This window comes from Zalophus californianus, chromosome 6 (genome assembly GCF_009762305.2).
Source record: "Zalophus californianus isolate mZalCal1 chromosome 6, mZalCal1.pri.v2, whole genome shotgun sequence".
Taxonomy (NCBI): domain Eukaryota; kingdom Metazoa; phylum Chordata; class Mammalia; order Carnivora; family Otariidae; genus Zalophus; species Zalophus californianus.
Window position 1 is genome coordinate 107,327,059 of NC_045600.1, and position 14,967 is coordinate 107,342,025.

Here is a 14,967-nt window from a genome sequence, read left to right on the forward strand (position 1 = left end):
ATTCATGAAATGCATTCTCACATTCCAACACATATGGATATCAAAATGCGTATTTGGTGAGGAATAGTGTCTTATGTTACCAATTTCTGCTTCCCTTTGCTTTCTTTGCTCATAGCGCAAAATTTCCTACTTTTTGCCAAAACCTTACTATGTAGCTTTTTAACTTAATTAAATATATAGGCAATTACTGACACCATCTGTCTTCATAGAAAAAGAACAAGAAGTGACACAAAAGACTGGGATTCTAAAGGGAATATTTAGCAAACAAAATCTTCTAGCTCCACTATAGTGATACTTACCTTTAGAAGCCCTTATGTTATTTTAAATCATTTATGTTTCTTAAAAATAATGAATTAGAGCTATACTTAAAATAGGGTGGTTTTGGTATGATTTTTTAAAAGATTTTTTAAAAAGAAAATATCAAGTAATCCATTGCTTTTTCAGTAAAACAAAAACTTAAGCACGCCGTTGAACATCTGTTACCAGTACAGTCTAACACAGCACTTAAAATCCTTTAAAATCCCTGAAAACCTTTATAAAGTTACATGAATCTTTTGCATAAATAGAACTGTTTTAGCAATATGTATATTCCTTTAAACATATATTTTGCTTTCTTAAACATAAGATTCATTGTGTTGCCTATTGTTCCAAGCCCTTATAAATCACTAAATGGAATGGCTTCACTTCTTGGTTGGAGTGGGTCTTCCCCTATCATGCCACCTCCCTAGCCCAGACTAGAGTACCTCCTTATTTATGTCTGGCTTTTTAATCTTTTTCGATATCTCTCCACAACAGTCTTAATATGATATGATATGATATAATATGATATCAAGCCAACCCACTGAAACTTGATCAGGTTAAGTTAGGACCAATACAAAATACAAGTCCAAATAAAATAATAAAATTCAGCCCCCAAAGGGAGAGTATAGACAGGAAATACAAAGGAATTCCAGAGAAGAGGCACATATGGCTCCACGAAGAACATTCAGCAATTCCCTGAACTGGAAGAGCAGGTTTTCGAACCCCATGGGGCAGCAACTGAGTGCCCTACAGAAATAGAAGGGTGCAGGACAGAGAGAACATCAATAAAGAGGCTCAATATAAAGAGGCACTTTTCAAAGAAATAACTATAAAACTTCTACTCATATTAAAGGCTTATGGTATACCAAAGAATACACTATCTCAGATTTGGCGGGGGGAAACATCAATGCATATATTTTGTATTTTTTTATTCACTTGTTGATGAGGGAAATATGAATAAATGAATTCTACAATTATTTTCTACACATTTATCAAAATAAGTAGAGACAAAACTAAAAATTTACCCTTATCTGCCATGAACCATCTAGTGTATTCTCCTGAGTAAGCTGTATATTTCAGTGCCTTGAATTTTAGAAGAAGAGATGAGGAGGAGGAAGGAGGGAAAGGTCTCCCTTAATACTGTTTCTTTCATTTGCTAGAAACTGAACCTAGGGACAAATGGTGTCAGAGGGGGTCAGTTAAAAGCAGCCTCTGGGGGGAAGCTCAGTGGAACTGAGGCCTAACATAGCAGCAGAGCCCTGACAGGTAAGCCAGGACTGAGGAACACTTACTCAGGTGGAACTACAGGGTGACTTTCAGTCAGCAACTACTCAACTGGAATTCTTCCCAGGGCCCTAAAGCTCCACCCATACATTTCCGGGAAGTGCCACAGGACTTTCATTGATCACGGGTAGGAACCTTGGCTTTCTGCCTACACTGAAGGACAGTATTTGTCTTTATACAGCTCCTTTATTAGAGGCTCTCCAGGTGTTTTACAGACAAATAATGGGGACGGTGAGGCAGAAAGGTGTTAAGTGGCTTGCCCGAAGTCCCATGGTAAATCACAGGCCTTCCTTTGGATTTGGAGCCACCTGGTAAGTGCTGGAGCTTCTGGGTGTGACTGCGGCCATCATGGTGCTCTCTTACATCCTACCAAGCATTTGTTTCCCTCCCAGGTGGAGAGAAATGTCCAAGATCAAGTGCAGGAGAGACAGTCTGGACTTCAGAGTACAGCAAACCTAGATGGTAATCCTAGCCCCCGCTGCCTCACTGTGGAACACGGCACGTTTCTGGGTTCTTTGAGCCTTCTTCACTTCCACGTCAATAAAATGGGAATATTAGTACTTACCTCACAACGTGGTTGTGAGGATGACGTAAGAAAATACCAAAGTGCATCGTGCATGGTAGACCCTTAACACACATTAATTTCCCTTCCTTTTTCCTTCCCCTAGTCTGCCTTCTGAAGTCTATCCTCCACATGGTCAAATAGGCAGCTTTCTAAACACTGCAGCTATCAAAAAAAGATGGCATATTGGCTCGATGGGGTACTGAACCTTTCAAACTCCAGATAGGCAACAAAGCACAATCATGGAATTCAGACTCAGCTCAGAGGATAGCCAAATCCAAAAGGTTCCATGACGACAAACATGTTACCTGGCACCCAGCCCTCTCCTGTCACCAAATTAGTCAGGATGTATTGGGTTATTAGATTAATTTGATGGGGATGAGGAAGTGTCCCTGGGGAGCCCCAAGCCGCAGAAGGCAGGCTAAGGTGCTGGGAGGGCCCTGGAATGAGCAACAGAAGGGAAGAAGGGAAGTGGACATGTCTCAGACAGAGCTTTCCCATGTCACGTGCCCTCTTGCTTGACCCGCCCTGCCTCTCTTCTGGATCCGACCATGACCAGCCCCACTTAGTCTAGGAGCTGGTACAAAATGAAGGCCTGCGTGGGGAGGAGACAGAAGTGCACCGCATTTTGGAAAAGTGACATTGTGTCTTCAGAGCTAATTGAGTCTCGTTGACATAAGCTAAAACATTATCCTTACCAGCCCATGACTGCTTACTGGGCCAAGGTATTAACCCTTGCTGGGTGCTATTTTTATTTAGTGTATGAAGCGGATAATTTTCACCCGCATCTGGAGAAGCTTTTTGAAGTAGAGACTTGAAGAATACCTTGGATAAATTCAGAGGGCAGTTTGGAAGGTGGTTTATCCTAGGCTTCCTCATTCCGTCGTTACTTACACACTTGACTGGATTCCAACAAGTAGCCATACAAGTTGTGTAGGCATCCTTCCAAGAATTGGGTCTCCTGGAGACCAGATTCTGTGTGTGCATGTGAGTATAACAGCTTTCCTGAGATATCCTTTGCCATAAAATCCACCCTTTTAAAGTGTGCACCGCAGTGGTTTCTAAGTAATTCAGAATTATACCACCATCACCATTACCCAATTTTAGACAATTTCCCTTACCGCTAAAAAGATATGCTGAAACCCATGAAAAATCATTTCCCATGCCCTCTTTTCCCCAGCCACTGAAAACCATTTTCTCCCTCTGTGGATTTCCCTGTTCTGGACAGTTCACATAATATGGATCATCCAGTAGATCGTCCTTTGTGACTTCTTTCACTTAACATAATATTTTCAAGGTTCATCCACGTCATAGCAGATATCAGGGCTTCATTCCTTTTAATGGCTAAATAATATCCCATTCTATGGACAAAGCACATTTTGTTTATCTATTCATCAGCTGATGGACATTTGGGTTGCTTCCACCCTTTGACTGGTGTGAATAATGTTGCTGCGAACATTCGTGTGCAAGTTTTTGTGCGGATACATGCTTTCATTTCTGGTTATATACCTAGGAGTAGAATCAATGGGTTGTTTGGCAACCATAAGTTTAACTTTTTGAGAAACTGCCAAACTGTTTTTTAAAGAGGCTGTTCCTTTTTACAATCTCACTAGCAATGTATGGGTTTCCAGTTTCTCCGTAACTTTGCCAATACTTGTTACTGTGTCGGCCATCCTTACAGGTTGGACATGGTATCTCTCCTGTCTGTGTTTTAAAGGGAAGATTTTTTTTCCCCTGTGTTATTTTCCCCTGTGTTATGTATTATTGAGTAATCCAACAAAGATTTATAGTATATACTTATATCGCGAGTGCTGTGGTAGGTATTATGCAGGATGCAAATATGAATAAGATGAGTCCCTGCTCTCAGTCTAATTCTACTTTTTAGGAATTTCCCAAATGTAAACAAACTTGCCTTGGACTTGCAGTCAAGAGCTCTGAGCTCTGATCTGAACTCTGCTCCTGACTGGGTCTCTTCCCCTCTTGCAGCCTCAAGCCCAGGGTCTGAGGGGGTCTGGACTAGACCAAGTCCAAGGCCATAGCTCTGACTGCCTTTGTTTCTTTGCCGACATATTCTGCAACAGAGGCTCTTCTTTATAAAAAAAAAAAAAAAAAAAAAAAAAAATTCTGATTTCCTGCAAATGTCAAGGAAAGTGGGAAGGACAGGCAAACTGTGCTGCCAACTCACTGCCCTGACAGGTCCAGCGCAGTGTGCTCATCCTCATCTCACTTTGTACCCCAACCTTCTGTGTCCACACGACTGGGCACAGGGATCCTCCCCAGTGAGAGCTACCAAGCAAGAGCTTTCTGCTTTGAAAATGCACACAAAAGCCTTTTGGAGATTATTTGTAGTAACTTTAAAGGAATACTTTTCAGCTAAGCAAATCATTCACCAGCCCTGACATTTATAGCATGAAAATTAAAGGAGAATAACTATCTACAGTATGAGATTATTATATTGAATTGCCACGGAAGAAGCATATACAATTACTCGTCCTAGAAACCTGTAATAGGTTATAAAAATTGGGTTTTCATGTTTACTATAGTTTAGTGCCTAATGTCAAAATAAGAAAATGGTCTTCTAAAAGTTCATGATTAAAAAAAAGTAAGGAAATACTTAAAAAGAAAAAAGAAATGAGTATGCAATTCTGTACCTTAATACAAATAATATTAGTTAGGCCATCAGTCTTGAAAGTAATCGAGGGAGGATCATAAATGTATAGAAGTAGTGGAAGTAACTTGGAAAAGGAAGCAGAAAAGGCAAGAGTATATTAAAATGCTTGTGTGTATGTGTTTTTTTTTTAACAAAAGTGAAAAACATCAAAAGAGCTACTAATGATGGGGGTTTAAATGTCAATGTTTTCCATTTTGGATCCCCAAATTAATTTTGAATATAGTTCCTGCACATCCTGAAAGAACTTGCAAAGTCACAGAGAAGCTTCTGGCACTGCAAAGCAACCGGACTCTTAACGCTGGGGACTAGGTGTTATGGAAAGAGCTGGACCGGGACTCGGGAAACCCGGGCTTTGGTCCCAGCTCTTCCCCTAACTGAGGGATCTGAGACAGTCCGTTCACCTCCCAGAGTCTCATCCATAAAATGGGGACATGGGAACGATAGAGGTCATTTCAGGTCTGCGGGACAGAATTGTTTAAGACCTCTCTGGGCCCTGAGTATTTTTGGCTTTAGAGAGCCTATCACCCTACATCATAGCAAATGTATTAAAATGCACTCTCGTGGAATAGGATTTAGATATAACTGTATGAGTTGTGTTGCATTTAACCAACATGCAAATTTCATCGATATTTTAAAAACATTTATTGTTACTTTGTAGTTTTCATTTTATATTTGGGAGCCAGTATCACTTTTTTTTTTTTTTTCCAGAATCCAAATATTTTGAAGGCCTTTAGAAATCATGGAGGCCCTAGGCATGGTGGACTACTGGGCCCTGAGCACTAATTGGCAGGGCCCAGATTTTCTGCTGCCTCTGGCCTCGCAGACTCCAAACGCCCAATATAAGGCAGTGTCCAGGGTGGGTGGTACAGAAATTGGAAGCTGTGGTTGCTGAGAGATAGCCTCGTCGAGCTGTGGTTTAAATTGTGGCCAGAAGGATAAATGGGATCAATAGGGACAGAGGGGAAAGCCTCCAAGATGAATACTAAGAGTCTCAATTGTTGATCAGGGCCCCAGGGTGACTGCCCCATATGGGGCGACAGCAGCTCTCCTTAGCCTCTCCAAGAGACTGGGCCATCCCAGCAGCTGCCACTAGGTGGCAACATGCCAAGATGCTGCAGGCCCCTGGGCCTTCCTATTCATTTTTTAAAATAGAATACAAACACTTCCTACCAAATATCATAATCACATTCATATTTTACCAACTGAAAATTCTTACAGTGCATGTACCAATTCTTTAAAATTAAGTATCATGTATGTTGTTTACCACAACAGGGATCTCAGTGCTGTCTGCTGATGGTCAACATGGGAAGAGATATCACTTAGTAGCTACCTAAGGCAGCACATTCTCTGTATGATAGCCAGGGTTCTAGAGCCTGTTTTTAACAGCATCTGAGAAGAGGTTAAAGTGCTCCCCATCTCTGAGGAGCAGGCAAAAACAATGAAGTCAAGAGCCAAGCAAGTGAGTTTTTCTGCCTGTCCTGGCAGAGACACAGGGAAGAAGTCAGGGTCCAAACAGATTTGAGTCTGCCAGACCCCACAGTAATAGACTCATAGAGTTTCTCTTGTAGTCACTGGATCCTCACAATACCCCTCAGAGATAGAGACCGTTGCAGATAGGTCTGTGTTAACATGCAAGGAAGCTGAGGCCCAGAAAGAAAAAAGTTAAGGTCACACAGCAAAGAGCCAGGCCAACACTCCCAGTGAGGTCCTGTAACTCTGGTCCAGTTCTCTTGCTATTCTAGCGAAGCCACCTGCCACCCTCAAGGCATAGGCCCCTCCAGACTCCACTACCCTCAAGGGGCAGTCACTTCTTTCCTCTACCAAGCTGCCTCTACCCTTCTCTATTTCATCTTGGCCTAAACATGGTGAGAAGCACGTCCCCTAGGGAAGGCTCCATATCTTATAGGTCCTGTAGACTAAGGTCTGTAGACCTTGCCTCTCCTCAGACAAAGATGGCCTTGAGACCAAGGCCCAAAAGTGATAGTAGAGAAAAAGATGCTTCCCTACCAGGGATGGATTCTGCTTTATCCCTATACCTGACCAAGCACATTCTCCTGATTTTACAGCTGAGAAGGGAGAAAAGGTACCTGTGATCTCATCCGAACCTCTAGAAGATCATTCAACAAAAGTGTCTCAAACTCAAAATGCCCAAACCTGAAATCTTGATATTACCCTTGAAACTATTTCTCTAGCAGTCTACCCCACTCGGTACATAGTAATTCCATCCTTTCATTTTCTCAGGGCAAAAGTCTTGAAGATATCCTTGACCCCTCTTTCTTTCACACCCTGCATCCAACCCATCAACAAAGTCCTTTAGGTTGCAATTTTGAAGTGTATCTATAATATGACCACTTCTCCCATCCTCTGCTGTTACCATGCTGGCCCAGCTACCACCATCTCTCACCCAGTTTATTGCAATGGCCTCCTAAGTGGCCTCCCTGTTTCCATCCTTGACCCCTTGTGGTCTCTTCCCCCCACTACATCCAGAATAACCCTTTAAAATTTTAAGTTAGATCATGTCACATCAATGGATTTTGGCCTCCAAAGTGGTAAGGCCTTGGCTCTGTATTTAACCTATCCGGTAAGGATAGAGGGAACCTTGGCTTTCCGGTGCCTATGATGACCAGCAAATAGAGGGGCTGGGCAGGTGGCCTGGCCTCTCTAGCTTAGCCATAGCTATGGGGACACATGGGTCTGACAGAGGGTTTGGTATCACTCTAGAAAGAACCCAATGGTGGATTTCCTGTCATGTTGAGACTACATGGGAGGTGGTGCACCTGTGCCTTAACCAAGACAGGCTTCTGAGGAGGATAAGCTTGTATCACACCCTGCTCTAAAGGCCTGATACCATCCCTGTGGTATGTGAATTCTCAGTGCTTCATCCCCCACTTGCCTTAGCTGGAGAATCTGCCTTTTAAAGAATTCTCTACAGGGTGAGAAATCTTCACAATTCCCAGTCAGCCTCATAGATGCAGCTGGATGCAAGTGAGGGAGGGCCTGTCAGGACTATCCTCCCCAGTGATTAGTGGAGGAAAGTGTGGCCCAAAGAGGCAACTTGCCAAGGATCAGGGATATTTGCCTCAGATGCTGGTATCAAGGGTGGGGCTTTCAGCAAGCCACATAGCTTGTCCGGACCTCAGATTCTTCTCCTTACAATAAAAGAAGAAGATGATGTAGAAAAAGAACAGGAAAACCTAGAGATGAATGTGCAAAACATCTATGAATCCTTCAAGCCCTGAAATTCTATGATTTTTCCACAAATGTTGTTTCATCTATAAATGAGTCTGTCAGTCCCATACCTACCCGGAAGCCCATCAGAGAGGGTTGGCAAGACCAGACCCTTTGCTACTTTATTTTCAAGTGGAGACAGACACAAATGTGGGCCTGAGTACCTGTGCCTGCATCTGTAGGCTCTGCCACCCATCCACCCTGCCTGTCACAGGAAAGAGGCCATTGCAGCCGGGAGACCAGGCAGCCTTCACCTTCGTGGAGCACCCAAGGCAAAAAGGGCTCAATACTGGGCCTCTCTCCCATACCTTCCTCATGGGAGCGTATTACCTTTTCATCCCAAAGCTTGTGGCCCAAACAGGAGGCAGAACCTGGGAAGGGGACAATTGTGGGCAAGCTTGCTACTGCCTGATCCTGTCTTCTGCCTCTCACATGCTTTTTTAAAGGTTGATGAGGTTGTCATAGTTTCTGAATTGCCTTCTGCCCTGTGCTCTGCCCGCTTTGTCCCAGGTCTCCTGATGCAGGAGGGCCTGTCAGAGCAGCAGAGAGCTGGGGCCTCTGCAGTATTCCCGCACCACACCCGGCCCTGTCTCTTGCTGAGCTTGCAATGGGCTTCTTGGCAATCAATCCAATAGAAATAGAATGTAAGCCACGTGTAATTTTTCATTTTCTAGTAGCCTTGTTTAAAAATATAACAAAAAAACAGATGAACATAGTCTTAATAATGTGTTTTATTTAACCCCACATAACCAAAATATTATCATTTCAACATATAATCAGTATAAAATATTACTAATGAGATATTTCATGTTCTTTTTTTACCTCCTCAGTCTTCAAAATCTAGTATTTTACATTTAGAGCACATCTCCATTTAAACCAGCCACATTTCTTTTTTAAGATTTTATTTATTTATGAGAGAGAGAGAGAGAGAGCGCATGCATTCAAGAGAGACTGATTGAGCAAGGGGAGGATCAGCAGGAGAGGGAGAAGCAGACTCCCCACAGAGCAGGGAGCTCAGTAAGGTGGGGTTTGATGCCAGGACCCCAGAATCACGACCTGAGCCAAAGGCAGAAGCTTAACTGACTGAGCCACCCAGGCGCCCCAAACCAGCCACATTTTAAGTGCTCAATAACCACAAGTGGCTAGTGGCTACCATATCAGATAGCACATTCCAGGACATACATGAAAGTCTAAATATAATTGCACTTATTGCTAATATTCTGCTAATATTAACCACTGGCTGTTAACATTTTATTATATTCTCATCTAGTCTTCTCTATGTATATTTTTGCAAAGCTGAAGCCATGTTGCCTTTATGGCTTTACATCCTTCTCTTGCTATTTTTGTGTATCTTTCTACACCATTAAAAGTTATTCACAATTGTTATCTTTTGTGAGGATATCATAGACTATCCCATCACTTGGATGTGTCAGAATCTTCTTAATCAATACCCAAATGTTGGACAGCTGCAATTTTTCGATCTTACAAGTAATGCTAAGATGAATAGTTTCATGTTATGTATTCTTTTTAAGGCCTTGATGCAAATGTCTCTAGCATTCTAGTTATTTTTAACAAAATGATTTTTACATCAGTAGTACGTCAAACAATCACCAACTAGTGATTTATGACTGGGAGCCGAGACATCTTGTTTTCTCATCCCACGCCTTTGATACCCGGCTCTGTAAACCGAGGGCAAACCACTTCACTCCATTTATAAAGTAAACTGATTGTATTAGATGATTTTTAAGGGTCTTTCCAACACTAACCTTCAGTGATGTTTTTCGCTCACCATCATAGCTAATCAATTAACCTGTCAAGCTAGTCATTAGAAGTCCTGCAAGTCACATCAAAGGCACTTAACATTTAAAAATCCATCCACTTCTCTCCGTCCTCACTCACAGTGCCCCTTATACAGGCCACATCACTGTTCATCTAAATTGTGAGGGAGTATGGAGTGCAGACAGAGATTAGGTTCTAAAGTTAACAGTGAAATCCAAAATCAAGAATAGGATTAAATGAGGTATGTGGGAAAGCATGAGGCTGGCACAGAGGCGATGCTCAGTACATATTTCCTACACTGCAATCTGAAACCAGATCCTAGAGGCCCACCTAGAGCCTGTTCCTTAAAAGTTGGAGTGGCGTTCACAATGAGGCATCAGAGGTGATGTGCCCTGCTGTGAGCCAAGCCCTGCCCCAGACACAGGATGCTGTGGGAAGACAAAGACTCAGCAGCTTCCCCTAAAAGGCTGACAGTCTAGAGGGGGAGACAGGAACCCCTATACGCAAAACAAGCATGCCTCAGGCGGTGTCTTCAATGGAAAAACCAGATGGAGAACAGAAAATTATCTGAGCAATTCAGGCAAGCCTGCTGTTGAGGAAAAGGCTTAACGAAATTTGTTCTACTATTTCTTTTGTGAACCAAGGGTTTAGGGCAGTCTAGGGAAGCAAAAGTCCTGGGGCTCTAGAAAGAACAGAGTTCTGGCCCATGCTCTATAATCTTAAGCAAACCATGAAGTCACTTTTTGATCTCAGTATCCTCACTGGTCAAATGGAGACAGAGTAATACCAACTTGCCCAAATCTAACCACCCACTGGACTGCGTTGTTGTGAGGTTGAGTACGTCGGTCATGGATGGGGAAAACAGTTATTAAATGGGGCAATCTAATAGCCACAAAGGCAACTGAAAATGTGTCTCCTAAGATCCTACTCCTCAAGCAAATGCTTAGTAATCAGAAATAACATTTGTACTGAACTTTGTCATGTGTAAGGCAATTTTAGGTGCATTTATTTTGTTTTCAAAGCCCTGTGTGGTAGGTACTATCATTTGCTCCTTTCGCACTCAAGGATACTGAGATTGAGGGGGTTTAAATAACTTGGTCAAATTTACACGATTTGGGAGGGCCAGAGTTAGGGTGCCTCCTTGGTCCTCACTATTCCTCCACATGGTGCTGCCCCCGCATTAAAATCCTGATCACCATGAGTGCACCAGTCATGATGAGCACCAGGCGATGAATGGAAGCGTCGAATCACTATATTGTACACCTGAAACTAATGTAACACTGTATGTGAACTATACTGGAATTAAGTTTGAAAAAATCCTCATCCCCCAAACATTAATATTATTAACATAAATATTAATAATGTTTGTTATATACATTTCCCTTTTATCAAGGACATGAAAACATCAAAAGAGAAGCTCTGGGGAAAAAAAATGCCTGACATGCAAGAACAGCAAGTTTACTTTCTCCTACTAAGAAAGAGTAGCTGTCCCCATCTGATTTGCATTTTATGCCATACAGCAGGAAATATTTAAGTTGACAAATAGGATATTTACAACTGCAACAGATAACTTGGCAGTTAGTTTTTAACAATTGTTGCAAATGTGATTTATTTGCTATTATAAAAGGGCATTACTGTGCAAATATGACTCCTGAAATTAGCTTCAGTTTAGCAAGGGGCCTTGACAGCTTGACCTCTTAATATCCTTATAATGATGCCATTTACATTCAATGCTTACTCAAGTCACTCACTGCTAGATATTTTTGAGAGGAGTCCACTCTAGGGCAGATGTACTATGTATTTTAACATATAGAGTTGGTGTGTGGGGCACATGGAGGCTTTCTAAGAGGAAAAAATGTTTAATCAAGTCTTCATGAAAATGTGTTCATTTCCAACTTCCTACAGTGAAAATGCATTACTGCTAATTACAGTATACTCCAGAAATACAATACTTCATGTTTTCTCGATAAGACACTTTCATGGCATGGATTATACTAAACAAGGGCATGTTTTCACCCGCTGCAACTTCAGCTTTTAATGTGACTGGGAAACTAGTACAGTTGAGGAATGGCTGGGCCCGGATCAGTGCCATCTCCACCAGCAGGGAATGGGAAAAGGGTGGACTTGGAGCCAGAGAGAACTGGATTCAAATCCCAGCACTGCCACTTCCTGGCTGTGTGGACTTAGGTATCTCTCTGAACCTGTGTTTTTTTTTAATCTATGACGTGGGACTGTTATTTTTTAGGTTATTATAAAGATCTGAGATGTTTGGGAAGCACCTGGCACTTGGTACTTGATACATGGGAGCCAGTCATATTTGTGTTGCTTGTCAAAGCTCAGATGTCACCTTCTCCGTGATGCAGCCCTGACTTCGCTAGACAAACTCAGTTTGTCCTTTCTGCCTCAGTAGTACTTTGTTCCATCCCTTTATTATATCAAGTATTACACTGTGTTGTAAATGACTGAATACGTATGTATCCGTCTTCCCCTCCTTGGCAGCAGGACCTGTGCCCATCTACCTTTGACTCTCCAGTAACTAGCACAATCATCTTGAACTTGCCTTCACTAGCCTTGAGCATTGAACTGGGGATGATTCTGGGGGTGCTTCCGTATTCAGTGTGGGGGTGAGTGGTGACAGGCAATTAGGTGGTCTGATGGTCTGCCTCAGGAGAGGAGAGAGGTAGCACATGACCCACTTCTGCCATCTCCAGTTTATAGTAGATGCTCAGTAAATATCTGTCAAAGGAATTAATGGACTTACGTAGTTATTGAGTGGCTTACAGTAACTTATTGCTCACATAGGTCTATTTTTCAAAGTCTTTTAATTTTTATTGCATCATAGTATTCTTCTAATAGCCCTGCTGTTCAGCTAGGGTGGGTGTTCCCACAGTTTTCATTTCCCAGTTGAGGATACTGTAGCACCTTGGGGTGGCAAAATGACTTTCCCACACTCGTGACAAATGGGGGGAGCGCTAAGACTTACAGGCCAATCATGAGTGTCCCTAAAGTTTCATAGTGAGATTTCCTGGCACTGCTTTTTCTGAAATCAAAGCAAACTGCCCTTTTCTCCTATTCACTCCCTCTTTCTCCCTTCTGTCTGCGCCTTTTTAGTTCCCCATCCTCTGAAGCTTCTGTCCAGTCTCATTTTTCTCAACAGAAAACACTGCACAACTGGGGAACTCATACAGGGTAAGGACTGGCTGGGTCAAGACCAGTGTCATCTTCCTTCTCCTAAAAATGGCAAACCACAGGGGGGAATCAAAGTCCCCATGAGCCTTTTGGAATGGGGCATCTCCAACAGATTACCTTGGCCGGGTGTTTTAATTTTTGTAACTTCCCATAAGAATGTTCAGTCTTCTAATTAGAATCAGATTGGAGGCTCTGTCCTTCAATTGAAGGAAGTAGAAACAGAAGCAAAAACATCTACTCCACTCAGTCATGGGTCTGACATGGTTTGGGCTGGTTAGGGTTGGTTGGAGCTTTCTCTCCAGGTTGTTGATCTCACCTTCACTTCTGTGGCTCCTGTTTTAATCAGGTGTGGGCAACAGGCCTCAGCCTCTCCTACAGTGACCAGCTGGCCCTGACTCAGCTCACCTTATACCTGACCAACGGCCATCTGGATTGCAGTCTGAGCGCCCTGAAAGTGCCCTTTGTTCCCAAGAAAGAGAAGAAAATGAGCTGCCTTAATGCCCTCTCAGTGCCGGTAAGCAACAGATGCTTCCTGATGCCCCATGGTGTTCAGCAACACTCAACCACCACTTCCTGAGCTCTGGCTATGTGCCCAGCTCTTTGAGTATAGAGAGAAGAAAGAACCTCAGACAAGTCACTTAGCCTCTCCAAAACCGGTTTCTGGAGTACAAGTGTATTGGCCAGAGGAAAGGGGAGAGAGCATTCCAGAAAGGGAAGGCACCATGTTGGAGGGATGAAAGAGCATAGGTTTTTCCAAGGGTGGGTCTGTTGGGACATTTCCCTCCATTTCTTCTCATCTCCCCAAGCCCTGGACAAGTTCTTCAATTACCAGCAACTTCTGACAAAACCCATATTTTTCTAGCCCCAATCTTGTTTTTGAGCTCCAGACTCCCAGATTCACCATTCTACAGAACTTCTCTAGAGTCCTCAGGGTCAAGCTGTCTCAAACTGCATTCATCATCTCTCCTCCCCCTGTACTTCCTCATGGTAGGTCCTGCCAGAGACTGATGGGACACCTCCACCCCCACATCCAGTCAACACCAGCTCATGTTGTTGCTAGCCTCGACTCTGACCCCTCCTCTCCCTCCACAGAGACACTGCCTTAGTTTTGCTCTTCACTAAGATTCCTTACCTGCTGTCCTTCCCCTCAGCCTAACCATACATACAGCCAAGATGGTCAAGGTGAAAAGCAAATCTGAGCATGTTGCTCCCCTACTTATGATTTTGAAATGATTCCTGTCATCTTCAGGAAAATCCCAGCTTCCCAGCTGTGTGAAGGAGGGCCTTCATGATCTGCCTCTTTCTGCGGCCCCAACCTCCCATCTCATCACTAGCCCCATTGCTAGGGTGGCTGGATCCAGCAGTCTTGGGGCTGGTTGAGGTTTACCAACCTTAGAACCCAGGGCAACAAAATACAAATCTCCATGGTGACAGTGAGCTAGGTCAGTTGGTTTTGGGAAGGGAGAACAAGGGTCTAGTGGACCAGATGGCCCTTTATATACATGGAATATGGAAGCAGAAAGGGGCTCAGGCTACAGCTGCTCTGACTGCTGCCAGAGGGTTTCTTCTGCCTCTCCTACAGTGGGCTTCATACCCTTTTGGCAAATGAACATCTACTTGAGATGCTAATATATCAAACAGATAAAAGAGGAATTTCAGTGGTTAATAGGACCCACACTAGTGCCCTAGAGATACTTTTTCAGAGCAGTATCTCCTGCCTGTCTGCTGAGCCTCTTTGGAATCCCCTTGATCTCTTTGCTTATTGAGAAGCAGAGTTGGTCTCTCCCTCTCCCTTTGCCCTTCCCCCTGTGTGCATGCTCTCTCTCTCAAATAAATAAATCAATCATAAATCTTTTTTTAAAAAGGGGGGGAGGGCGCCTGGGTGGCTCAGTTGGTTAAGCGTCCGACTCTTGATTCCTGCTCGTGTCATGGTTGTGAGACTGAGCCCCACATC

The 14,967-nt window shown here is 43.2% G+C and overlaps 1 protein-coding gene across 11 annotated transcripts in view; it reads left to right on the top strand.

Annotated features, from left to right (window-relative positions):
• The window catches only part of IQCH (IQ motif containing H), a 218,900-nt gene that overhangs the window by 178,663 nt on the left and 25,270 nt on the right, over positions 1 to 14,967 (top strand). For all 11 annotated transcript variants that reach the window (XM_035728097.1, XM_035728098.1, XM_035728099.1 and 8 more), the window contains one exon: positions 13,360 to 13,527. In XM_035728097.1, coding sequence (XP_035583990.1) covers positions 13,360 to 13,527 — 168 coding nt within the window. The remainder of the gene's footprint in view (positions 1 to 13,359; positions 13,528 to 14,967) is intronic.